The 27,207-nt window shown below is 38.8% G+C and overlaps 1 protein-coding gene across 1 annotated transcript; it reads right to left on the bottom strand.

Annotated features, from left to right (window-relative positions):
* Positions 1-79: 79 nt before the first annotated feature.
* On the bottom strand, positions 80-26,595 carry RNF212B (ring finger protein 212B). The gene is given in 15 exon segments (XM_064292313.1): positions 80-172; positions 174-206; positions 1,989-2,050; positions 2,716-2,816; positions 3,116-3,155; positions 11,457-11,505; positions 11,965-12,025; positions 12,220-12,262; positions 12,496-12,542; positions 16,874-16,902; positions 17,656-17,716; positions 18,333-18,448; positions 24,145-24,219; positions 24,584-24,636; positions 26,496-26,595. Coding segments are annotated over 15 exon segments (924 nt in total). The 3' UTR covers positions 80-118.
* Between the last annotated feature and the right edge of the window lie 612 nt (positions 26,596-27,207).

Here is a 27,207-nt window from a genome sequence, read left to right as displayed (position 1 = left end):
GTAAGGTAAAGATCAATTGGTACAGAGTGAATCCAGGAAACAAGGTAAGGGTACATTTTCCAAAATCATCACCCCTAATGGGTTTTGGATGCCATGGTCCTTCAGCAGTATGTATAGATCAGACCTTGAAGATGGTCTGTCTGGAGGTGGTCCATGCTTCTCTCCCCACTGGCTAATCCCATCTGCCACTGTTGTTGGTAGACCATCTGCAGCAGAGGACAGGAAGGTAGATATGGGTGTTTATAACAAAAAGGGCAAGTAAGGTCCTCTGGAGCCATAGGACGAAGTTTACTGGGGCAATAAACTTCCCCATAGTTTTCTCCATTGCTTGATAACTTTTCCAAACTGAGAGTTGATGCATCTAGTCTGACGAAAGCTTTGTTGCTATGAAACTCTCTGGAACATTTCAGTGGCTTAAAGCAGAATATTTCAAAATCAAACTATTTTGGAAAATTCAGAACATATGACTACCATACCAGAAATTATTACTAGAGAGGTAAAATTCTTATACCTCTGGGGAGGTGGCACTTTCTCCAATAACTTTTTAAATAGTTTATTATGGAAATTATTAAAATAAAAAAGTAGTAGAGTATAATGAACTCCCATGTGCCCACCACCCAACTTCAACAAATAATAACTCATGGCCAGTCTTTAATTTCTACTCTCCCACTGCCCCCTCCACTGGATTATACTAAAGTAAAACCCAGACACCATTTAACTTCCCATCCATATACGTACATTTCATTATGAATCGCCAAAAGATAAGGACTATTTTTAAAAACTTAACTACAATATCACACCTAAGAAGAGTGAATCCCTTAATATCAAACGTCCTGTCATTCAATTTTCCTCTCTCTCTCAAAGTCCCCCTCCCCCCCAGTTTATTTCAATCAGGATCCAATTGGGGGCCTGTATTTGCATATGGTTTAAACCCGATGGAACACAGTTCTACTCTGACATAAATGGAGTCTTCATGAGTCAGAGTTGACTCCATGGCAACTGGTTTATATGTCTCTTAAATTTTTTTAAATCTGTTTAATCCCTCCATTTGTGAGAATCTTAGGGAGGGATGTTATTGCCCCACTTTGTCTCCTAGAGCTCAGACCCTAATTTCTTGCTGACAAAAATAAAGCCTATTTGGAATATGACAGCAAAATATATACATACTTAGTATGAAGGAGCTGTCCCTGAGGTTACTAGGAGCTTGGAATGGAACCCAAACCCACCAAATCCACTGCCATAAAGTTGATTCCAACTCATAGCCACCCCATAGGGTTTCCAAAGCTGTAAATCTCTACAGAAGCACACTGCCACATATTTCTCCTGCAGAGCCACTGGTGGTTTCGAACTGCCGACCTTTCGATTAGCAGTTGAATGTTTTAACCACTGCGCCACCAGGGCTCCTTTTAGAATGGAAAAGGGACCTAAATATCCTCAAAGCCCAAGCTGCGAAAGTTAAAAGATGAGACTGGACTTTTTATTCAACAGAGCTCCTTACAGACCTCTCTTCTCGTTCCCATGCCCTCTTCCTCTTGTTGCATGGATCAGAATCACAGACCCATAAATTTACAAAATATCCTTGCTATCTCTGAAGAAGTAAAAGTGGTTTTTCCTAGTTCTAGCAGAATCTCCACCCAGAAGATACATTCCACTGAAAATGCTTTGTGGTGGAACTATTGGGAGTGTCAGTTGTTTCCACACACTTTTATTTCACCCTGCTGAAGACCTCTTAGTTTAAACACTCTTGCCACTATGTGATCTAATTTTTAAACCCCAAATCAGGAAGCTAATCTGACAGAAGGATAGAATCTTTGAAGTTGAGACCATTCTGGAAAATTGTGAACATATGGCTACTACATTTGAGACCCATGTCATTCTCCACTGGTTACATTTTACCAGCCTAACATGAGGCCAGAACAAGGCATTTTGTGTGCAGGCCTAACTGTACATTTTTTATGCACAGACAAGTTAGACTGGTCAGGGCTTACCTACAGGAATGGTAGCTGGGAACCAGGAAGACCCTCTAGTGCGGTTCTGCTCTCCCTCTGACCTGAAGGATAGAATGGAATGGTGAAAGGTAATTTAACCTGGAGAGTTCCTCAGCAGTGTTACTTAGGGTCAGAGTAACTAGGTAGTTCTTAATTCGAGGAATACCACTCAGAAGAGAAAAAGACTATGAGCTAAGCAATTTAAGAAGTGGGTTATAAAGTCCATTGTTTTCCTGTGAGGGCAGAGAGGTCTGAGATTTAGGTTTAACTATGAGTAGGAAGATGCAGAGACAATATAAAAACTTTGGTGAGATAGAGAGATGGACACCCCCTTATCAAGGGGACTGGTAGAAAAGGTACCTTAACTGAAAAACATGGGGAGAAAAAGGGATATTAGTTTTATAATTCTCATTCATAACTGAGCTCTAGCAATGTTCAACATAGGAATCGCAAAAAAAAAAAATTTTTTAAAGCCTAATCTTAGAGGCTAACTCAACTGGTGACAGGATGAGTGCTATTCAAGAAAAATCCAGAACCTCCACGGCCACTTCAAGGCTTATTGTTTGGCCAGTATGAAGGAAAAGGATGACTCTTGAATATTAAAGCACCAAACCGGAGACAGTGCTCTTTAGGACAAATCCCAATTCATTTTCACCTTGAAAATTTTGATCTTAGTACGTGTATAATGGTTGAAACTTCATTCCTTTGGGAATGCTATTTAACTTACCTGAATTGCTGGGGGTGAGGACTCTTGTGTGGTCTGAATCCCTATCATTTAGGGATGGTCTAAAAGGAAAAATCCCCTGTCCAGAGGAGGCAGATGAAGGTCTAAGAAGGGAAAATAAGAGCATCAGCAGAGAAAAGGAAAGATAAAAAGAAGTATTTAAGAGAAGGGCCTATACTTTTATACCAGAGAAGAAAAACATCCCCTGCTTTCAACTGAGAATAAAATCAAAGAACTCAGGTGTAGATTAGACACAGTACTATTCAACCTTCTCTTCTGTTTAGGAGGCAGATTATAAACTTCAGTGGTAAAGGCCGGTGGAGAAGTAACCCCAAGGTTGTCAGCAGATTGTCAGTGTGAACAGATCCCAAATGAAAGGAGGCAAAGCGTTAGCATTACTTACCTATAAGATAGGCTGTAAGTGGAAGCTGGTGAAGGGGTTTCTGCAAAGTATTAAAAAGCCTGTGAGATAACCCAGACTGGAACAATAGATTCAGATATACTGGGTAGTAAGGCAAAGGAACTGAAGTACAAGATTTTAGTGCCTGTGTTAGGCTTGGGGGCTAACAGCAAGTGAAAAAACTCAAGAATTACCTAGCAGTGTCTCATAAAGGTGCTTTCCTCTCCCTTTTATGAGCCTGTGGACCAGGATCTGTGACTGCCTTGATGTGCTACAATATATCTGTGCCTTGGTGTCCCCTCTGAGATGGAGATTATCAGGAAGAATGGCTAAATATAAAGGCTCACTAAATTGGTTAGGAGTGACATCAGCAAAAACACTGGCATAAGGACCTCTGAAAATTCTCTCCTCCATAAAAGCAATGAGAACACTGGCAAAAATTGTTAGACTAAACATTTTCCAGAACTCTGGAAATTAACTAAGGGCTTGTAGGATTCTAACCCAAACCAAACCAAACCTGTTGCTGTTGGGTCAATTCTGACTCATAGCAACCCTATAGGACAGAGGAGAACTGCCCTATAGGGTTTCCAAGGCTGTAATCTTTACTGAAAAACCCTGGTGGCATAGTGGTTAAGAGTTACGGCTGCTAACCAAAAGGTCGGCAGTTCAAATTCCTCAGGTGCTCCTTGGAAACCCTGTGGGGCAGTTCTACTCTGTCCTATAGGGTCGCTGTGAGTTGGAATCAATTTGACAGCAGTGGGTTTTTTTTTTGTTAATCTTTACGGAAGCGGACTAAGCCTTCAGTTAGCAGCCTAGCACTTACCACTGAATCACCAGGACTCCTTTGCAGGATGCTAAGGAATGTTTGTTTATTCGAGAAAGAATAGCTGAATGTCAGTAAGAACTGCAAGCTTTGTGGTCTTTTAACTTGTTCTGTTCTCATCTATTCTGCAATAGCCTTGAAAACCAACAGCCTGCAATCACAGAGAAAATCAACAGTCTGGCAGTCACCAAATGGGGGAGAACAGGGTTGGAGATCCTTCAAGGCCTCACTCCCAAAGAACTGTCATTATTTGATCAGTTTTGTGGTTACCTGGAAGACCTCACTTGCAAGGCTGTCTTTATTTGATCTGACTTGTTGTTCAGAGCTCACCAAATGCAAAAAGCCTTTTCCCCAGGGACGTCTGTTGAAAACTATCAGAGGCAATTGTTTAGGCTGCCAGAGAATGTGGATATCACTTGGGGGAAACACTGGCTAACCAAAAGCATAAAAGGAAAAACTGGGAAGGAGCTGCCCATAGCAGCTCTGAAAAGCTCTGACATCCCTGGGACTCTAGAAGGCCATGTGCATGCCCAGGGCTGTGCACATGCTCAGGAAAGCCCTGAGGATGCTCTAAGCGCTCACCATACACTGTCTTTCAGGCTCTGTACAAGCAGGAAGTGAAGGTTAAAGGTGGAGCTGTCAACTGCCTGGATGAGTACTGAGGGCACAACCCAAAAAACACAGAGTTCCTTGGCAAAGACTAAGAGACATATTGATTCTTAAGTGTTTAAAGAAATCTCTGTCTAACCATTAGGTAATCAATAAGCTAACTGAGTAGGGACTTCAGTGATTACACATGTCAAAGAATACGAAGTTCACAAAATTAGTTTAAAAACAAACAATAACAACAAAAACAAACCTAAGGAAGGGGTAGAATCTGATTTCTACAGTTGCCATATTATTTAAAATGTCCAATTTTCAACAAAAAAAATTATGAGACATTAAAAAAAAAAAAGAAACTATGGCCTATACATAGGGATAAAAAAATCAATAGAAACTGTCCCTGAGGAAGCGCAGCATTGAATTTATTAGACAAAGACTTTAAGTCGGCTATTTTAAGTATGTTCAAGTAACTAAAGGGAAACCACATATAAAGCAGTCAAAGTATGAGAATGGTGTCTCACCAAATAGAATATTAATAAAGAGAAGTATACAGAAAATAACCAAATAGAACTTTCAAAGTTGAAAAGTATAATAACAGAAATGAAAAATTCACTAGCGGACCTATCAGCAGATTTGAGCAGGCAGAAGAAAGAATCAGCAAACTTCAAAATAGGTCAGTTGAGATGATCCAGTCTGAGAAACAAAAAGGAAAAAATAATGAAAAAAAAAATGAACAGAGCATTGGAGACCTTGATGGGATACCAGCAAGCATACTAACATACACCAATGAGAGTTCTAGAAAAAGAGGAGAAAGGGGAAAAAAGAATACTTAAATAATGGCTGCAAACTTTCCAAATTGGATGAAAAACAATAATCTACACATAAAGAAAGTTCAACCAACTCTAAGTAGATAAACTAAGAGATAAACTAAGAGATCAACATTCAGACACATCATAATCAAACAGATGAAAGACAGAATCTTGAAAGCAGCAAAAGAGAAGCCACTCATCACATACAAAGGATCCTCAGTAACACTGATTTCTCATCAGAAACCAAGGAGGCCAGAACACAGTAGATAACACAAAGTGCTGAAAGACTGTCAACCAAGAATTCTATACCCAGCAAAACTATCCTTCAAAATGGAGAAATCAAGGCGTTCCCAGATTAACAGAAACTGAGGGAATTTGTCACTAGCAAACATGCCCTCAAAGAAATACTAAGGAAGTCCTTCAAGCTTAAATGAAAGGACGCTAGAAAGTAACACAAATCTACAGAAAAAAAATGAAGAGCATCGGTAAAGGTAAATAAACCAAAAACCCAAACCCACTGCTGTTGAGTTGATTCCGACTCATAGCAACCCTACAGGACAGAGTAGAACTGCTCCATAGGGTTTCCGAGGCTATGGAGACTGCCACATTTTTCTCCCATGGAGTGGCTGGTGGGTTCAAACCACCAACCTTTTGGTTAGCAACCTAGGGCTTAACCACTGTGCCACCAGAGCTCCTTATAAAGGTAACTACATAGATAAGTTTAAAGGACAGTATAAATATATTTTTTGTTTGTAACTTTTTTCTCCTATCTGATTTAAAAGACAACTGCATAAAGCAATCACTAAATCTGTGTTGACAGGCACACAATTTTAAAATATAATCTGTATGACAGTAACAGCACAAAGGAGGGGAGACAGAAAGGAAATATATAGTCTTTGCATGCTACTGAAATGAAATTAGTATTGATCTGAAATAGGTTGTTATAAAATTAAGATGTTAATTGTAATCCCCAGGAAACCACTAAGAAAATATCTAAAAATACAGTAAATGACAAGGGAACTAAAATGGTACATTAGAAAACATCTATTTAACACAAAAGAAGGCAATAATGGAGAAACCGAGCAACAAAAAGATCAAGGCACATAGAAAACAAATAAAATGGCAGAAGTCTTTGCTTATCAGTAATAATATTAAATGTAAATGGACTAAACTCACCAAATAAAATCCAGAAAGAACAAAAAACATGATCCAATAAAAAGACTCACTTTAGATTCAAAGACAAATAGGCTAAAAGTGAATGCATGGAAAAAGATATTCCATGCAAACAGTAAACAAGAGAGCTGTGGTAGCTATTTAATATCATATGAAATAGACTTTAAGACAAAAATTGTTACCAGAGACAAAGAAGAACATTATCTAATGATCAAAGCATCAAGAAGATATAAACATATATGCACCTAACAACAAAGCCCCAAAATAACACGAAGCAAAAACTGACAAATATGAAGGGGAAAACAAACAATAAAACAATAATAATACGAGACTTTGATACCTCACTTTCAATAACAGGTAGAACAACGAGACAGAAGATCAGCAAATTTGAACAACATACACCAACTAGACCTAGCAGACACCTGTAGACTACGCTACCCAATAATAGAATGCACATTCTTCTGACATGCACATGAAACATTCTCTAGGATAGATCATGTTAGGCCATACATTTAAAAAGATTGAAATCTTAAAAAGTATGTTCTCCAGCCACAATGGAATGAAATTCGAAATCGGTAACAAGAAAATTTGGAAAACTTACATATATGCAGAAAGTATAAACAACACACTATAAACAGCTAATGGGTCAAAGAAGAAATCACAAGGGACATTAGAAAATACAGAGACGAATGATGATAAGAACACAACATACCAAAACTTATGGGATATGGTAAAAATAGTGCTAAGATCGAAATTTATAGCTGTAAAATATACATTAAAAAAAAAGATAATCTTGAATCAATAACCTAATTTTCCACCTTGAGAAGCCAGAAAAAGAAGAGTAAACTAAACCCAAAAAAGGAGAAGGAAAGAAATGATACAGATTAGAGCACAAATAAATGGAACAGAAAATAAAATCATCCAAACCAAAAGTTGGTTCTTTGGAATAATCAAAAATCTTTAGCTAGACCTATCAAGAAATAAAGAGAGAAGACTCAAATTACTAAAATCAGGAATGAAAAAGGGGACATTACTACCAACCTTACAGAAATAAACTGTCTAGAACATCTACATTTTTCAAAAGGATGAATGCGGAGGAATTGGCAAGAGTCTATTTGGTGAATTTCAAAAATGGTAACTCAGGTCTCTTGATCTGGGAATTTCAAGTTTACCGCTTGTAAACAAAAAAAAAAGAGGGTAAATCTTTCTGATAAAGTATTCTATAGGGACTGGCTAATGCCCTTGAACACGTAATAACAGCAATAGTTACAAGGAGAAAGAGACAAGAAATTAAATGGATCCATATTTCTTCATTGGAACACTTTTATGTTTAATACAAAATGAAGAAGCCAGACTATCCTTCAGGTTAACATAATGGGCATCTAGCTAAACTTCTTTTCAGACCCTAACTTCTACTGCCATCTTGTGGCAATGTTTAAAATCCAAGTCAATTATTTTACTCAAAATTTATGTTCCTCTCCAGACCAGAGGATTTCAATGACTTCCTAAGTGCTTACACTTTTATTTTCCCCTTATCAGTTTTGAGAACAGAAATACTATTATTTAAAAACATGTAATCCCCCATGTGTCTGTCAGTTTGTCGTTCTGTGGGGGCTTGCGTGTTGCTGTGATGCTGGAAGCTATGCCACCGGTATTCAGATAGCAGCAAGGTCACCCATGGAGGACAGGTTTCAGCTGAGCTTCCACACTAAGACAGACGAGGAAGAAGGACCCGGCAATCTACTTCTGAAAAGCATTAGCCAGAAAACCTTATGAATAGCAGCGGAACACTGTCTGATATAGTGCTGGAAGATGAGACCCCCAGGTTGGAAGGCACTCAAAAGATGACTGGGGAACAGCTGCCTCCTCCAAGTAGAGTTGACCTTAATGATATGGATGGAGTAAAGCTTTCGGGACCTTCATTTGCGGATGTGGCACGACTCAAAATGAGAACAAACAGATGCAAACATCCTTTAATAATCACAACCTGGAATGTACGAAGTATGAATCTAGGAAAATTGGAAATTGTCAAAAATGAAATGGAACGCATAAACATTGATATACTAGGCATTAGTGAGCTGAAATGGACTGGTATTGGCCATTTTGAATCAGACAATCATATAATCTACTATGTTGGGAACGACAACTTGAAGAGGAATGGTGTTGCATTCATCGTCAAAAAGAACATTTCAAGATCTATCCTGAAGTACAACGCTGTCAGTAATAGGATAATATCTATACGCCTACAAGGAAGACCATTTAATACAACTATTATTCAAATTTATGCACCAACCACTAGGGCCAAAGATGAAGAAATAGAAGATTTTTATCAGCTGCTGCAGTCTGAAATTGATCGAACATGCAATCAAGACGCATTGATAATTACTGGTGATTGGAATGTGAAAGCTGGAAACGAAGAAGGATCGGTAGTTGGAAAACATGGCCTTGGTGATAAAAACAATGCCGGAGAAGGAATGATAGAATTTTGCAAAACCAACGACTTCTTCATTGTAAATACCTTCTTTCACCAACATAAACAGAGACTATACACATGGACCTCGCCAGATGGAATACACAGAAATCAAATTGACTACATCTGTGGACAGAGACAATGGAAAAGCTCAATATCATCAGTCAGAACAAGACCATCAATTGCTCATATGCAAGTTCAACCTGAAACTGAAGAAAATCAGAGCAAGTCCACGAGAGCCAAAGTATGACCTTGAGTATATCTCACATGAATTTAGAGACCATCTGAAGAATAGATTTGACGCACTGAACACTAGTGACCGAAGACCAGGTGAGTTGTGGAATGACATCAAGGACATCTTCCACGAAGAAAGCAAGAGGTCACTGAAAAGACAGGAAAGAAAGAAAAGATCAAGATGGGTGTCAGACGAGACTCTGAAACTTGCTTTCAAACGTCGAGCAGCTAAAGCAAAAGGAAGAATTGATGAAGTAAAAGAACCGAACAGAAGATTTCAAAGGGTGGCTCAAGAAGACAAAGTAAAGTATTACAATGACATGTGCAAAGAGCTGGAGATAGAAAACCAAAAGGGAAGAACATGCTCGCATTTCTCAAGCTGAAAGAAGTGAAGAAAAAATTCAAGCCTCGAGTTGCAATAGTGAAGGATTCTATGGGGAAAATATTAAACGACACAGGAAACACCAAAAGAAGATGGAAGGAATACACGTAGTCATTATACCAAAAAGAATTAGTCGATGTTCAACCATTTCAAGAGGTGACAGATGATCAGGAACCGATGGTACTGAAGGAAGTAGTCCAAGGTGCTCTGAAGGCATTGGCAAAAAAACAAGGCTCCAGGAACTGATGAAATATCAATTGAGATGTTTCAACAAACAGATGCAGCGCTGGAGGTGCTCACTTGTCTATGCCAAGAAATATGGAAGACAGCTTCCTGACCAACTGCCTGGAAGAGATCCATATTTATGCCTATTCACAAGAAAAGTGATCCAACTAAATATGGAAATTATAGAATATCATTAATATCACATGCAAGCAAAATTTTGCTGAAGATCATTCAAAAACGGCTGCAGCAGTACATTGACAGGGAGCTGCTAGAAATTCAGCCCGGTTTCAGAAGAGGACGTGGAACCAGGGATATCATTGCTTGATGTCAGATGGATCCTAGCTGAAAGCAGAGAATACCAGAAGGATATTTACCTTTGTTTTATTGACTATGCAAAGGCATTCGACTGTGTGGATCATAGCAAATTATGGGTAACACTGCAAAGAATGGGAATTCCAGAACACTTAATTGTGGTCACGAGGAACCTTTACATAGATCAAGAGGCAGTTCTTCAGACAGAATAAGGGGATACTGATTGGTTTAAAGTCAGGAAAGGTGTGCGTCAGGGTTGTATTCTTTCACCGTACCTATTCAACCTGTATACTGAGCAAATAATCCAAGAAGCTGGACTATACGAAGAAGAACAGGGCATCAGGATTGGAGGAAGACTCATTAACAACCTGCATTATGCAGATGACACGACCCTGCTTGCTGAAAGTGAAGAGGACTTGAAGCATTTACTAATAAAGATCAAAGACCACAGCCTTCAGTATGGATTGCACCTCAACATAAAGAAAACAAAAATCCTTACAACTGGACCAATGAGCAACATCATGATAAACGGAGAAAAAATTGAAGTTGTCAAGGATTTCATTTCACTTGGATCCACAATCAACAGCCATGGAAGCAGCAGTCAAAAAATCAAAAGACGCATTGCACTGGCTAAATCTGCTGCGAAAGACCTCTTAAAAGTGTTGAAGAGCAAAGATGTCACCTTGAAGACCAAGGTGAGCCTGACCCAAGCCATGGTATTTTCAATCACATCATATGCATGTGAAAGCTGGACAATGAATAAGGAAGACCGAAGAAGAATTGACACCTTTGAATTGTGGTGTTGGTGAAGAATATTGAATATACCATGGACTGTCAAAAGAATGAACAAATCTGTCTTAGAAGAAGTACAACCAGAATGTGCCTTAGAGGCAAGGATGGCGAGACTGCGTCTTACATACTTTGGACATGTTGTCAGGAGGGATCAGTCCCTGGAGAAGGATATCATGCTTGGCAGAGTACAGGGTCAGTGGAAAAGAGGAAGACCCTCTACGAGATGGACTGACACTGTAGCTGCAACAATGAGCTCAAGCATAACGATGATTCTAAGGATGGTTCAGGACCGGGCAGTGTTTCATTCTATTGTGCATAGGGTCTCTAGGAGTCGGAAGCGACTCGACGGCACCTAACAAGAACAGAAACATGTAATATATGCCTGGATACCTGGTATCACTGACTAGAAAGAACAAAGTGAAACAGCATTATGTTATGCACAGAAAAACAGAAATGTGTTTAAAATTTGCTGGTATCTGTACAGACTATGTCGGTTTCTGACATGTTTTTTTTCTTCTCACCAATGTAAGAGTCTCTGGGAGTGCTCCTTCCCTGCAGGCATCTAACTCCCTGCTGGGCAGATAATAAACATCAGTTAATAAATATATCCCATTTCCCTGGCTTTCCATATGCCCTCCTATTTCTCTGTATCTGCACGTTTAAGCAAATATTGTTCTCTCAGGGTGGGCAAGTCAAAGAAGGACTCCCACTTTATTATTTGCAAAACAAACTCGATAAAACCAAAAACCAAAACCAAACCCACTGCCATCGAGTCGATTCTGACTCATAGCGGATGATGGACACCATTAATTCAGTCCTTGAACATTCCCACTGCTTTTACTCCTATACTCAGTCTCTGTGTCAGCTTCTAACATCGTATCTCCATTGCTAAAAGAAAATAGGGTCCAAGCAATGGTATCAGATAACTTATGCCAAAACCAATTTACCTTTGAGATTCTTGACTTAAACCTTCACTTTCCTTCAGCATTAGAAACCTCAATCTGGAAATATAAGGTGAGTATTACTTACTTGTCCCAAGCTACCAAAGCCAGCCACTCTATAAGGGGTAGACTCCACTGAAGAGGACCGACTGTATAAGGAGAAAAACAAAAACAAACAAACAAACAAAAAACTGGTGTTAAACTTCTACAGAGACACAAAGTTTCCTCAGTACCAATCTCAGCCACATGTAGTCTGTGATGCCAGAAGCCATGCCACCGGTATTCCTTTCATTTACCAACTGTGCCAATGGTTTTAATGTTGCTGTGCAGGCTTAATACTCACCTGACCACTTGGCTACTATGCTGAGAACTGGGTCGTGGAGTAACTGAAAGAGAATAAATGGCAGAATGAAAAGTTGCCATCAATGGCACACCCTCCCTTGCCTGGCCAATCTGTTGGCCTGCCTTTGCAAGTAGCTATCTGGTTGTATGATGTTTTTGTATCACACATAAGATTAGGAAAATCACATTATGGTCTCTAAGAAGAAACAATCTTTCAAATGGGGAAAGGATATTATTCATCTCACACAGATATCTGGGCAAAAAAAAAGTTCCCTACCTGACTGTGATGGGGAGGTGATGCCCACTGGTCGAGGTGTGGTTGACCTGCAAGAAAAAAAAAAAAAAGGCAGTTCTTATCTTGCTAAGCAGAAGTTAATTGCCACCTCAGAGGATCAATCAGATCATTGTTTATAAAAATAAAAGTTCTTCTCTGAGCACAAAGTGCTTACTTTCAGATATTACAGGTGTTACCTCAAAAATATGGAAGCAAAGTTTCCTTATGAGACACCTGTACTCTTCCAACTGTTGGAGTGAAGCCTTCTACACTTCTCTACTGACCATATAGAAGTAGATCTGAAATACTGCTTTCTTCCCTCTCTTGGTGCCTTATCAATTACTTTCAACCTCACATAACTATCCATTTGTCCATCCATTCATAAACCCACCATTCCCTCACTCCCTCTATCCTCTTTATCAGTTATTTAGTGCCCACCGTGTTCTGGATCCTGACATTAGGAGGTAAATAGAATAAGGTTCCTATCTTTGAGAGGCACAAGGCTATACTATGGAAGACCAAAAAAAAAAAAAAAAAAATCAGTGTAATGTTTAAGGGCTATAATAGGTGTATCATGGGTAAAAAAGTATAAAAGAACACTACTGTAACTTTTGTGAGGGCAAGGGCCATGTCTCTCTTTATTCACCAATGCAGGGCTGATATTAAAAATATTTAACAATTGGTAGGGCACAGGCCTGCCACTTGTGTGGTGGTTTGTGTGTTGCTGTGATACTGAAAGCTGTCACTGGTATTTCAAATGAAAGCATGGTAGACAGGTTTCAGCAGAGCTTCTAGACTAAGACAGACTGGGAAGAAGGACCTGGTGATCTACTTTGAAAAAATTGGCCAGTGAAAACCTTAATGAATAGCAATGGAACATTGTCTGATATGCTGTCGGAAGATGAGCCCCTCAGGTTGGACGATACTCAAAATACTACTGGGGAAGAGCTGCCTTCTCAAAGTAGAGTTGAACTTAATGACATGGATGGAGTAATGCCTTCCAGACTTTCACTACCTGGTGTGCCATGACTCAAAAAGAAGAAACAGCTGCAAACATCCATTAATAATTGGAACATGGAAGGTACAAAGTACGAACTAAGGGAAATTCAAAGTAGTCAATAATGAAATGGAACGCTTGAAGACTGATATAAGTGAGCTGAAATGGACTGGTTTTGGCCATTGTGAATCAGACAATCATATGGTCTACTATGCTGGGAATGACAAATTGAAGAGAAACAGCATTGCATTCATTGTCAAAAAGAACTCTTCAAGATCTATCCTGAAATACAACATTGTCAGTAACAGGATAATATCCACACACCTACAAGAAAGACCAGTTAATATGACTATTATTCAAATTTATGCACCAACCACTAATGCCAAAGATGACGAAACTGAAGATTTTTTACCAACTTCTGCAGTCTAAAATTGATCAAACATGCAATCAAGATGTATTGATAATTACGGGTGGCTGGAATGCAAAAGTCTGAAACAAAGAAGAAGGAACAGAAGTTGGAAAATATGGCCTTGGTGGTGGAAATGACACGGGAAATAGCATGATAGAATTTTGCAAACCAATGACTTATTTGTTGGAAATACCTTTTTTCAACAACATAAATGGTGACTATACATGTGGACCTTACTGCATGGAATACACAGGAGTCAGATTGACTATATCTGTGGGAAGAGATGATGGAAAAGCTCAGTATCATCAGTCAGAACAAGGGCTGACTGTGGAACAGACCATCAATTGCTCATATGCAAGTACAAGCTGAAGCTGAAGAAAATTAGAAGAAGTCCACAAAAGCCAAAGTCAAACTGTGAGCATATCCCACCTGAATTTTGAGACCATCTTAAGAATAGATTTGATGCACTAAACACTACTGGCCAAAGATGTGTTGTGGTAGGACATCAAGGACATCATGCAAGAGGTCATTAAGAAGACAGGAAAGAAAGACCAAAACGGATGTCAGAAGACTCTGAAACTTGCTCTTGAACATACAGTAGCTAAAGCAAACAGAAGAAATGATGAAGTAAAAGAGCTGAACAAGAGATTTCAAAGGACGGCTCCAGAAAACAAAGTATTACAATGAAATGTGCAAACGCCTGGGGCTAGAAAACCAAAAGAGAAGGACAAGCTTGGTATTTCTCAAACAGAAAGAGCTGAAGAAAAAATTCAAGCCTCGAGCTGCAATACTGAAGGATTCTACAGGGAAAATATCAAATGACGCAGAAGGCATCAAAAGAAGATGGAAGAAATACACAGAATCACTATACCGAAAAGAACTGTTCGACGTTCAGCCATTTCAGGAAGTAGCATATGATCAAGCATATGATATTGAAAGAAGTCGTCCAACCTGCACTGAAGGCATTGGTGAAAAACAAGGCTCCAGGAATTGACCAAATACCAACCAAGATGTTTCAACAAACAGGCGCAGCACTGGAAGCACCCACTCGTCTATGCCAACAAGCTTGGAAGACAGCTACTTGATCAACTGACTGGAAGAGATCCATATACATGCCTATTCCAAAGAAAAGCAGAAATTATCGAACAATATCATTTATATCACAGGCAAGTAAAATTATGCTGAAAATAATTCAAAAGCAGTTGCAGCAGTACATTGACAGGGAATTGCCAGAAATTCAAGCCAGATTGAGAAGAGGATGTGGAACAAGGGGTATCATTCCTGATGTCAGATGGATCTTGGCTCAAAGCAGAGAATACCAGTAAGATGTTTACCTGTGTTTTATTGACTATACAAAGGCATTCGACTGTGTGGATCATAACAAATTATGGATAACATCGCAAAGAATGGGAATTTAACTGTGCTCACGAGGAACCTGTACATAGTCCAAGAGGCTGTCATTCAAACAGAACAAGAGATATTGCATCGTTTAAAATCAGGAAAGGTGTGCATCAGGGTTGTATCCTTTCACTATACTTATTCAATCTGTATGCTGAGAAAATAATCCAAGAAGTTGGACTATATGAAGAAGAATGTGGCATCAGTATTGCAGGAAGACTTAACCTGTGATATACAGATGACACAACCCTGCTTGCTGAAAGTGAAGAGGACTTGAAGCCCTTAATGATGAAGATCAAAGACTACAGCCTTCTGTACGGATTACACCTTAATAGAAAGAAAATAAAAATCCTCCCAACTGGACAAATAAGCAAAGTCATAATACATGGAGAAAAGACTGAAGTTGTCATGGACTTCATTTTACTTGGATCCACAATTAGTGCCCATGGAAGCAGCAGTCAAGAGATCAAACAACACACTGCACTGGGCAAAATCTAACACAAAAGACCACTTTAAAATGTTAAAAACCAAAGATGTCACCTGAGGACTAAGGTGCACCTGACCCAAGCCATGGTATTTTCAATCACCTCACTGCATGGGAAAGCTGGACAATGAATAAGAAAGATTGGAGAAGAACTGATGTATTTGAATTGCAGTGCTGGCGAAGAATACTGAATGTACCATGGACTGACAGAAGAACAAACAAATCTGTCTTGGAAAAGTACAGCTTGAACGCTCCTTGGAAGCAAGGATGGTGACACTTTGTCTCACATACTTTTGACATGTTATCAGGAGGGACCAGTTTGGTAAAGTAGAGGATCAGGGAAAAAGAGGAAGACCCTCAACAAGACGGAGTGCCACAATGGCTGCAACAATCGACTCAAACACAGCAACAACTGTTAGGATGGGACAGAACCCAACAGTGTTTCATTCTGTTGTACACAGAGTTGCTATGAGTTGGAATGGATTCAATGGCACCTGGCAAAAACAACAACAGGGTACAGGCATCAATCAATTAGAAAGGACAGGTGATGTACACCCAGCACTTAATATGGAGCCTGATAAACAGCAGGGACTTGATATTTATTGAATGCATGAGTGGAATACTTAAACCAAAACCAGCTGTTGCCGAGTTCATTGTGACTTGTAGTGACGCCATGTGTGCAGGGTAGAACTCCACAGGGTTTTCAAGACTGTGACCTTTTGGAAGCAGATGGCCAGGACTTTCTTCTAAGAAATTTCTGGGTGGGTCTGAACTGCCAATCTTTGATTAGTAGCTGAGCACTTAACCATCTGCGCCACCCAGGGACTCTCACAGACCATCTAACTCTGCCTAGTGAAGTCTTCACAGAGGGAATGACATGTGAGTTGAATTCTGAAGGATGAATAGGATTTCGTAAGGATGAGCATTACAGTCAAGATTTCACTTCAGCAGTTTTTAGTGGCTAACTCTTTCTCAGCGAAATGACAGATAAATTCATCAGCCACTTTTCCCATCTCAGAGCCCACACAGGAGTTACAAGCAGCAGTCAAAAAAGAACAGAAATTTTGTTAGTATGGGACCCGATAAAACTGACCTGCTTCCTTGGTAACGACTTGGAGATTCCTGTAGGTGAGAGAATGGCAATGAAGGAAGCTGCGGATCAAGGGTCTTTATCACTGGATCTCAGTGCCTTACTTGGTAGATAATTGCAATGCTCCCTTGTTGTGGTTATTATGATTTCCAGTTACAGAAAAAACAGCAGCAGTGTTTCCTCAGGAAATTATCAGCTGCGGGGGAATAAAATTTTACTTCCTCTTCATAAAAACTAACAGTGGGAATCCCTGTGGGCTGTCATATGTGGAGAAATATGGAGAGTCTCTGGTGAGAACTGAGGAGGATGGAAGAGGACAGGATTACAACATAGAATAGTTACAGGAATGGGACTAATAGGGAAATAATACAAATACACAAAACATTCTTAGGAAGATAGGAAATAGAGAGTGAGGGAGAGGTAAGGTCCTGAGCTATTCTGCGGTTCTTGAAATTTTAAGTTGCAGCAGATGTCTCTAAGAGAGCTTCTCAACTGGTGTGCCGTGACTCACAATGTTCAAGAAAGGGTTACAAGTATGCTAAGGTATTGACCCTTTCGGCACTCCAAGGTCTTCTGTGACTTCTCCGTTTGCCACAGTGTGTTTGCTGTACAAACAGTATCAGTCTCTATACATGCCACAATGTGAAAATGGTTGGGAAACGTCTAATACAATTAGTAGGGCACAGGCATCAACCAATTAGAAAGGACAGGTGATGTACATCTAGTTCTCCAGATAGGAAAAGTAGGAGAGAAAATAATAGTAAAGGAAAATCTATTTCATTCACCTTTAGGATGGCTAGAAACTTCTTCAGTTCTCTATTCTCCTTCCTTAAGACTGACAGTTCTCTAGGCAAAAGATGGAAACAATCAGCTCCAGGAGGTCAGTGGGATTAAAAAACTAATTTGTAGCATTATCATCAACATTTAGTGATGCTTACTGAGAGATTTGTGCCCCTACACAAGGTTATTTCTACCAGAGATCTGGTGATTCAAGGATACAGTGGTAGGATTTTGATGGTGAAAACAATCAGGAAAACAAAATAAGCAGTCACATAGTATGATTTCAAGGGAGCTTGCATGGAATTCCACTTCCTCTCCACACATACCCCAGCCTGCCGATGCCTGAAAGTTTCCATCAAGGATTCCCATCTTTCAGCTTAAGACTTCCAAAATACCTCCTTTTTTAGAGCTACCATTTTAAATGTTATGTCTCATTTTTATAAGTGTGAATAAGCTCTATCTGATTTCTTTGAAGAAACAGTTTTGACAGGTGAAGTAGATAATTAAAGCTATGAAGTGAGGAGGGCCCCTGAGGGAAGAAAGTGAAAAATAACTGGAGGTTGAAGGGACCAAAAAGTCTTTTCCTGATTGTCCCAACACAAACACACATGAAGCCATTTTCATGAAATAAGGCTTATAGCTTCTCTGAAAGAAAAATGCTATCTGGGGATTTGTCACTTACTTGTCCTGGCTGGCCACTGTTTGCTGGGCCTCCTGTATGTCTGCTTCTAACTTTGAAATTCTATGCTTATAAAAGGCGATGAGGAGATCTGTTTGTTTCTTCTGGAAACGCCACACCTACTAGGGAAAAACAGGCCTTTGACGTACAACCACGTAACTTCTTTCCCCTCAGCTCTGGCAACAAAGGAAAATCCATTAATTCATACTTTACTACCTCATTTTTTTCTAATTCAGGACTCCCCACAACTGGAGGGTTCAGCACTAGGGGAAACCGAGGCTGGTCATTTGCAAGACACTGGCTTTCTAATATGTTAATAAGAATTGTTCTGACACAAAATGGCCCTTTAAAAATATAATCTTTCATTCTGAGCCAGAAGAGTGAGACCCAAAAAAACTTGTCTTCAAGCTCAGAACTAGTTCTGATCTAACTTGTCTACTATTAGTTTGGACTCAGCCACTGTATTTCTAGCTGTGACAGAGCACACGTAACTAATTTCCTCAGAAAACTCACACCCAGAGTCACTTGTTTATGCTGCCACAGTAAAAGGTGAAGAGGTGCGGAAGGGGGTTACCTATTCCCGAGTTTTATTTCTGGATATGGACAAATAATTTTATCTTTTGCCTCATTTTACCATCTGATATAATGATGTGCCTGTCACACCACAACTGAAATGGTCAAAAGTTAATATTTAGAGAGTGTTTTAGCTTTGTCAGGCGCCGCTTTTGAGTACACAGCAGTATTTATGTCTCATTTGCTTCCTCCCTACTCAGACTATAAACTTTGCATCTACGGTGCTTCCCTAGATCTTGGTACTCAGCTCATAAACTTTTTGTTTTCATCTCATTTTCAATTTGCTTCTGCCATCTTACCACAGAATTGTACTTAAGAGTTTACACAGTTTCTAGCCTCTTTCCTTTATACTCAAAGCCAAACTAAACTAGTTTTACAAAGATAAGACTTTATCTTTTGTGAAACTGATTCCCTCATTTCACAGTATCTAAAGGGCTTATTATTTTTTAGCTATATCACAGGATAACCATATAGATGATGAAAAGAAATTTCTCTTCATAGAAGTACTCCAGCTAAAAGATGAGGAAGGAATGAGAGAATTAGAATATCACCATTTTGCAACTCCTAATGGATTAATAATAACGGATCTATGAAATTGTCTACCATCATACAAAATGAGAAACAGAAGACCATTACCTATTGACGAAACAAAACACTGATATAATCTTGCCACAACACCACAAATGATTCTGATGAAGCCTAAATCTACCTATTAAAGGAAATACAGAGGGCAGAGGAGCATATTAAATGACTTCAAGGGCATACAACGAACAAAATTGGCACTGAACAATTCTACAGGACAAAAGACCATTTCATTCAACAATAATAAAAATAAAAAAAAAGAAATGAGAAAAATGTAGTTTAAAAGAAACTTAAGAGACATAACAACCAACTGAAATATATACTCCTTATTTGAATCCTAATTCAAATTAAAAAAAAAAAATCATGGGAAAATGTGAACACTGACTGATTGATAATACTTAGAAATTATTCTTATGTTAACATGCCATTGTAGTTATATTTAATAAAAGAGTCCCTACCTTTTAGACATACACACCAAAATGTTTATAGATCGAAATGATATATCTGGCATTGCCTTCAAAATAATCTGGGTGGAGTGGCAGGAGATACACATGAAGGAAAATTGGCCATGAATTGATAACTGTTCAAGCTGGGTGATGGATACAGGGAGAGTCATTATACTAGCCTCTCTACTTTTAAATATTTGTTTGACATTACGTATGACAAAAAGTTTTAAAAACTATTGGTCATTGATCTTTTTTTTCTTTGTTTTTGTTTTTGGAAAGGGGTAGGAAAAATTATCTTTTTACTCAACAACCCTTCACTGGAAACTTAATGCCAGGCACAAGAACTGAAAATGCTGAGATGAGTAGAATAGGTTCTTGACCTCTAGTAGTGCATAGTATAGTAAAAGAGACAGACGTGAAACAATAAACAAGGACAACATGATATGTACAACATAAAAAGTATGTACAAAGAATAGAAATAACAATTAAAGACAATTTAGCAACCCTATTTTATAGGACAGAGTATAACTGCCCCATACAGTTTCCAAGGACCGCCCGGTGGATGTGAACTGCCGACCTTTTTGTGGTTAGCAGCCAGCCGAGCTCTTAACCACTGTGCCACCAGGGCTCCAAAGATAATTACTAATTCAATCTTTGAAGGGTGGTAAGTCAGGAATTCCAGGGAGTGAGATATGAAACTATACGGTATGTACAAGAACTGGCGACAACTAGATCTACCTTACAGATGTAAAAAAAAAAAAACCCAGTCGATTCCAACTCATAGTGACCCTACAGGGCAGAGTAGAGCTGCCCCATAGAGTTTCCAAGGAGCACCAGGTGAATCTGAACTGCTGACCTTTTGGTCAGCAGATGTAGCTCTTAACCACTACACCACCAGGTTTTCCACCTTACAGATTATATAATAAATAATCTCAATATACATTGGTATATGAGATGTGGAGTGAGAGTTGTAGCTGAGATTCGAGAGGTTATGAGGAACCATTCATTAAGGGAACTAGGTGTCATTCTGAGGAGTCTGGAACTTAGGTGATAGAAGGCCACCAAAGCGTTTTGATGAGGCAGTTATATACTCGGATTTTTAACTGAAATAGATTATTTTGGTGGATAAGGAAGAATAGATTTGAGTGAGAAAGAACCCTGAAAATGCTTCCTTATCAAAAGGAATTAAGAGTACTAAACCAGGTGCCACTGAGTCAATTCCAACCCATGGCAATCCCATGTGTGTACCAGAGTAGAACTGTGCTCCACAGGATTTTCAATGGGTGATTTTTGGGTTGTCTTCGCTATGTTAATGAGGCAGGATTATCTTGAGTCGATCTCTTTTGAGATATAAAAGAGATTAAACAAGTGAGCAGAGGAGAGACGAGGGAAGGCACATGCCAAACCACATGAAGATCGCCCAGGAGCAGAAACTCACAATCCTGAGACAAGGACGTTCCTCCAGAGTTGACAGAAAAAGAGAAAGCCTTTTCCTAGAACCAGTGCTCTGAATTCAGACTTCTTGCCTCACGAACTGTGAGAAACTATATTTGTGTTTGGTAAAGTTCACCCACTTGTGGTATTTCTGTTATAGCAACTCTGGATAACTAAGACAGCAGCCAAGCATGTCAACCATTTTCACTATCCAGGGACTCCATCTAAAACCTCTTATGTCCAAAATGATTTTCCTCCCAAATAGTCTTCACAGACCTGATAAAGGGTACGATCATCCCACTCAGCGTTTCAAGAAAAAAACCCAGGCACCCTGATTTCTCTTTTTCTCATCTTCCACATCAAAGTCAACAAGTTCTACCTGATCTCCCTTGAAAATATCTCTCAGATTTAACCGTCCTCCTCCATTTCAATTGCTACTACTTTTGCCCAAGCAGTCTTCATAGCTTGCTTAGACTTCTGTTGTAGCCTCCTATTTGGTCCCTTTGCTTCTAGTTCTTAACCTCTGTATGGTCCATTCTCCACTTAGCAGCCAGGGTGCTCTGTCAAAACTGTTTATCAGATAATGTCGTTTCCTTGCTTAAAACTCTTCAATGCTTTTTCATTGCACTTAAAAGAAAATCCAAAATTTTTACCTTCCCTTTTAACCAGCCTTAATCGATTCATTCATTTAACAAATATTTCTAATGTACCTATTTTGTGCCAAGTACCTATTTAGGCATTGGACAACACAAAGATGATACCTGCCTCTGAAAAACTCACAGTTTAGTGAGAGAGACATATGAACAAATAAATTCAAATATAACATTTTTGCAGATATAAATATTTTTGCAGAGTTAAGAGTAAGGTGGGCTAAGTGTACAAAAGAGCAAAAATCTGCCTACAGGAATGAAGGATGGCTTTACAAAAGAAGGAGCAATTACTGACATGTATTTGAAAGATGACTAGTTGTGGATAAGGGTGCAGTTTACGATCTAGGAATAGAAGAAAGTTAACAGATTCATATGGGGCTTTCCAATCCCCCAAAATACTTAGAAAAATCATCTAGAGGTGGGCAAAAGATTCAAAGTGAACAGTGTGATCACTATTGGCCATAGAGTGCAGCAGAAAAATACCCTTGTTAGGTCATTACAGAAATGAAGGATGGTTAAAACACAAACGGGCATTTAGAACAGCATTCCATTCTTTTATTTAACCACAATTTTTTGAGTGTCAACTACATATTAAAAACTACTGGAATAGCTGGGGATACAGCAATAAACAAAACTGACCAAATCTCTGCCTTCATGGTGCTTACATTCAAGTGTAGGATCCAGACAATAAACCAAGATGTAATATAACATTAGAGATAAGAGCAATTATGAAAAATACAGCAAAGTAGGGAGTAGAGTGTTGGGGCCATTATCTGAGATATGAGAATCAGGAAAGGTCTCAGGAAGGAAAATTTGAGCAGAAGCCTGAATGAAGCAATCTAGATATTACTTGGATCAATAACTCAACTTCACAGATTAGGAAAACACATTTTTGACTTTGCTGACTTTACAAACTGCACCTTCACTAAAGTGATGATTAACTGATCCTTTCCATTTAGTTTATCTTGACTATTTGACCATGTGTAATTGGTCCCATGATTAGGCAGGTTAAGATTCAGACTACATATAATTTCTCTACTGATCATTAACTAACCCTAGGTTTAGTTATTAACCAAGGGTCTGCTCTCTTTCTCTTGTTCATGTGACCTTGTTTACACTTCTCCTTGAGTCTCAGCTGGATTTTATCTTTCCATAATGTTATATATGGTCTCTCAAACATGATTGCTCACCCACGCAGCTAAAAGCAGGATGCAGTCACAGCCTTAATTCCCCTTCCTCTGTTCCAAAGTTAGGATTGAGGAATAAGACACTGGACAAAAATTAAACCTACTATCTTCAACCAAAAAATGACTGAGGACCATCTTCAGTTTCAAGAAAGGAATACTCTGATGAGAATGAGAAATGAGAGTAAAGGAAAAGGGAACACTGATAAAATCTTAAGAAACATGCCAAGATAGGGATCCCACGAGACTATAAAATAATCTCAGTGGAGAACTAGACAGTGGAAGGGAAAAATCAAAGTTTTTACAACTTGGGAACTCTCTGAAAAGACTGCCCTGCCTTCTCTCCACCTTTTACCTTCCTGTTATTCCTGACCAAGCCAAAGGTCAAGTCAATGGTATGCCAATAAATGATGCATCAGGAAAAAACAAATGTTTTTGAAAATTCAGGCAACCAGCTATGAACACTAAATGAGGAATTAAATACATGTGCATTACTAAGAAAGGCAACTGAAAAATGAGAATGAGGACAAAGAAATCCCTTCATGAACTTGTCTATAAACAAAAGGTTGATAATTAAACTACCAAGTTCATTATTTTCAGGGTCAGGACTATAAATTCAAAGCAATTTTTAGAAGACATATCTAGCTGCACAGAAAGATGATAATCTCCCTAGAACCTCCATTATTCTTAAAAAAATCACTTAACAGAACTAAGGAGTACAAGGCAAAATGGCAGCCACATGGTAGTTTTATAGCCTATCATAGATCCTGGGTTAGTAAAAAGTTAACTGGTTGAGGTTTGTATCATCAGGGGAGAAAGCAAACAAAGCCGCCTATTTCTCTCCACTGTGTACAAATGCAATCTAAAGAGAACCTTTCATAAAGGAATAAGATGAGGTTAGAATTTGCCTAGAGAATCAGGCTTTTTTCACTTTTCTTTGTTATACCTGAGATATGTGACTAAAATACTGCAAAGCTGTCTCCACAGGGCTTTTGAAGAACATCTTCTCCTGAGGTTTTAGCTACGAAGAGAGTAAGAGAAACAATGAGCATATCCACTATACAAGTAAATAAAATACTAACAAATATGGTGCCTGGTATGAGTTTCACTGTGTGCTTAAGTAAGAGGGAGCTCTCCATTGCTCCAGGAGATGGAGACTACTTGCCCTAACTCTCCCTACCTCATGCTTCTGTAACAGTGCCCACAAATAATAATTCTATCTGTTGCTTGCCCCCTTTTCACAGTTACTACCTGTGAGTTTTGTTTCTTTCCTTTCTTTTAAAAAAACCTCAGTGCTTACTTATTCATCATTTGTACTTTGAGTATACTTCTTACAGGCCAGGAATGGGCTGAGATGGTTTGTGACAAGGGGGATAAAAACTTACATTATCAGAAAGAGCCAGATGCTTGCAAGCAGCTCCACAAACAGCACATTTTTCTGGGGGAAAAAGAGAGGGAAATGTTTGGTTCTCATGAGCATGAGGTCAGATTTTCCTAAAGTATACTGTAACAGTCAAGTAAGCCAGCAAGAGAAAGAGGAGAGAGCCCTTACTGAATTTAGGATATCACTGGATATAAAAGGACATCAACTTAAGCTCTGTTCTCTAAATCAATTATTTCCAAACTAGTATGTTGAAGGCAAATAAAGCTTTCATGTTCTACTTCTACTCATCTCTCCCTCTTTTTTTACATTCCCAATTTTCTTCTGTGGGTGAGGGACAATTCTAACCAACCCCCTCCCTCCCCCCACCCCTGCAAAGTACTGGAGTACATTTACAAGAGTACTGGGAAGAGTAAAAGAGTACTAATGATCTCAACTTTAAATTACTCTTTGGTATCTTTTTATCTTATCTACCTGACAGCAGGTACACAATGGGTACTCAAACTTCCCAATTATTCCTACCTTGTCCCCACTTTGTTAATATTCCTAGATCTTGCTTTGAAGCTCTCCTACTTTCATTCTCCAATTAACCCAATTTGAAAGAAGTACAAATGAAAATTCTTAATCTCTTCTCATAACCTGAAATTTCAGTAGTAGTGCTGATTATTGCTTGAGACAAATGCCATGCCAGAAGAAAACATCACAGGACATGTGCTCCACGGGGACAAACCACTCCAAAGTGAGCTGCTGTTACCTTAGTAAATGCTTTTTTACATTAGCAGATAACTTAAGAGGATCATGAGATTCAGGTAGAGGAAAAAGCTTCCCCAGAGGCTACCTAACCTGATTATTCTTTCCTTGGGAACTAAAGGTTTTCCCAGTCAGTCCTCCACATTATTGCTAGAGTGAGCTATCAAGAACAAGTCATTTTTCTATTTAAGAAAACAAAATCCCAAAGCCCTCCATCACCTAAAGGATAAATGTTAGGTTTTTTAGCCTGGTATATACAGCCTTCCATCATCTCGCCACTTCCGGCCTCTCTAACCTCATCTCTCACCATTTCTTATATTACTCTTTATGTTTTACGAGTCCTGACTATGCATCCTCCTTGCACTATGGTTTCATGATGTGGTATGCCTTTATACATACTGTTCTCTTCAGCTAGAATGCTCTTCCCTGCCTTGGCCACTTGGCAAACTCTGGTTTACTCTCCAAAATCCTACTGAAGCAGCACCTCAAAGTCTTCCCTGATCAAAGCAACCTACCCTAAGTTCCTTTTTTAAGTTATTTCCTTGCCTTCTAAGTATTTTAGCATAAAAACAAACCCTGAAATACAAGTTCCATTTCTAAGATTTAATAGCTATGAGAACTTGGTCAAATTACGTATGTTTTCTGAACCAGCTTCCTCCTTTGTAAAATGGTTCCACTAGGAATTAATTCCTCGGGTTGTGGTGAGGATTACACAAAATTGGTACATGCGAAAATGCTTTCTAAACTGCAAAAGTATCATCATCATCATCATTTCTAATCAAACTGATTTCAGAGGCTAGACTACTTCCCATTAGAAATGGCTCTTGATATCAGCCAAACTTTCCCCTCATGCCTATTCATTATTCTTACTCTTTCTCTTTTCCCTGATCGGTCTGATCCCTTGTGGTTTTCCCTGTCACAGATTTCAAAATACTGATTAGTACCTTTTGGTACTCAAGTAATATTTATTCCATTTGCTAAACGATTCTTTATCAATGGAATCCTGCAATTTCCATAATCAACAGTTTCCTACATTATCCACAGTACTATCGATTGGCCTACGACATGATTTTTTTTTTATCCTAAGTCATACAGAGAAATGGCAAATCATTATTTCTAGGTTAAAAATATTCTTGCCCAAATCTTGAAACAGTTAAGTTACTTACCCAGAGTCACACACTTTTTACAGAAAATATGGCCACAGCTGGTGACAAAGAAATGAGCTCCATCTTTTCGGAAACATTGGTTGCAGTGAAACCAATCCATTCTGGAACAGAGTAAGAATAACCTGGAGTATAACATAATTACAGCTGTTCCCAAATCTATGTAACAGTGTTTGCTTAGCTTCTGGTATCTTATTGGGATGTGGGCATATCCTTGTGGATATTTCAATTGGCTGTAAGGAAGTACACGTATCTCTGAAGTGAAAAAAGAAGGCTGAAGACTATGCTATATCTTTTTTTTTTTTCTTTAAATGCATGTTTGGAAAAGTAATTGGGGGACAGTGGTGATCCTTTTTTGAGTGGTGGGATTATGGGAATTTGTGTGTGTTGCTTTACAGTTCTGTCTTCCAAGTTTTCTGTATTAATTCACGTACCAATTTGTAATGAGGAAAAAAATTTTTTAAATGAGCCATCCATTTCTTTCCTAATGGTTTCCTGTGATATGGTGATAATGCAGGGAAGAGAAGTGGTGGACCAGATAAAGTGTATCACATACTAGCCAGCTGGGACATATTTTATATAAGGGAAGCTACAAAGATGGTGAATGATAGTGGGGTCTCAGTTTGTTTATTTTCCCTTCTGCTCTACAGAAACTCAGAATCATAGATCTGGAGGGACCTTAAAAATCACTTAATCTTTTGTCCAATTGCACAAT

Source organism: Loxodonta africana, chromosome 10 (assembly GCF_030014295.1).
Source record: "Loxodonta africana isolate mLoxAfr1 chromosome 10, mLoxAfr1.hap2, whole genome shotgun sequence".
Classification (NCBI taxonomy): Eukaryota; Metazoa; Chordata; class Mammalia; order Proboscidea; family Elephantidae; genus Loxodonta; species Loxodonta africana.
This window is presented reverse-complemented; position numbering and strand designations above follow the sequence as displayed.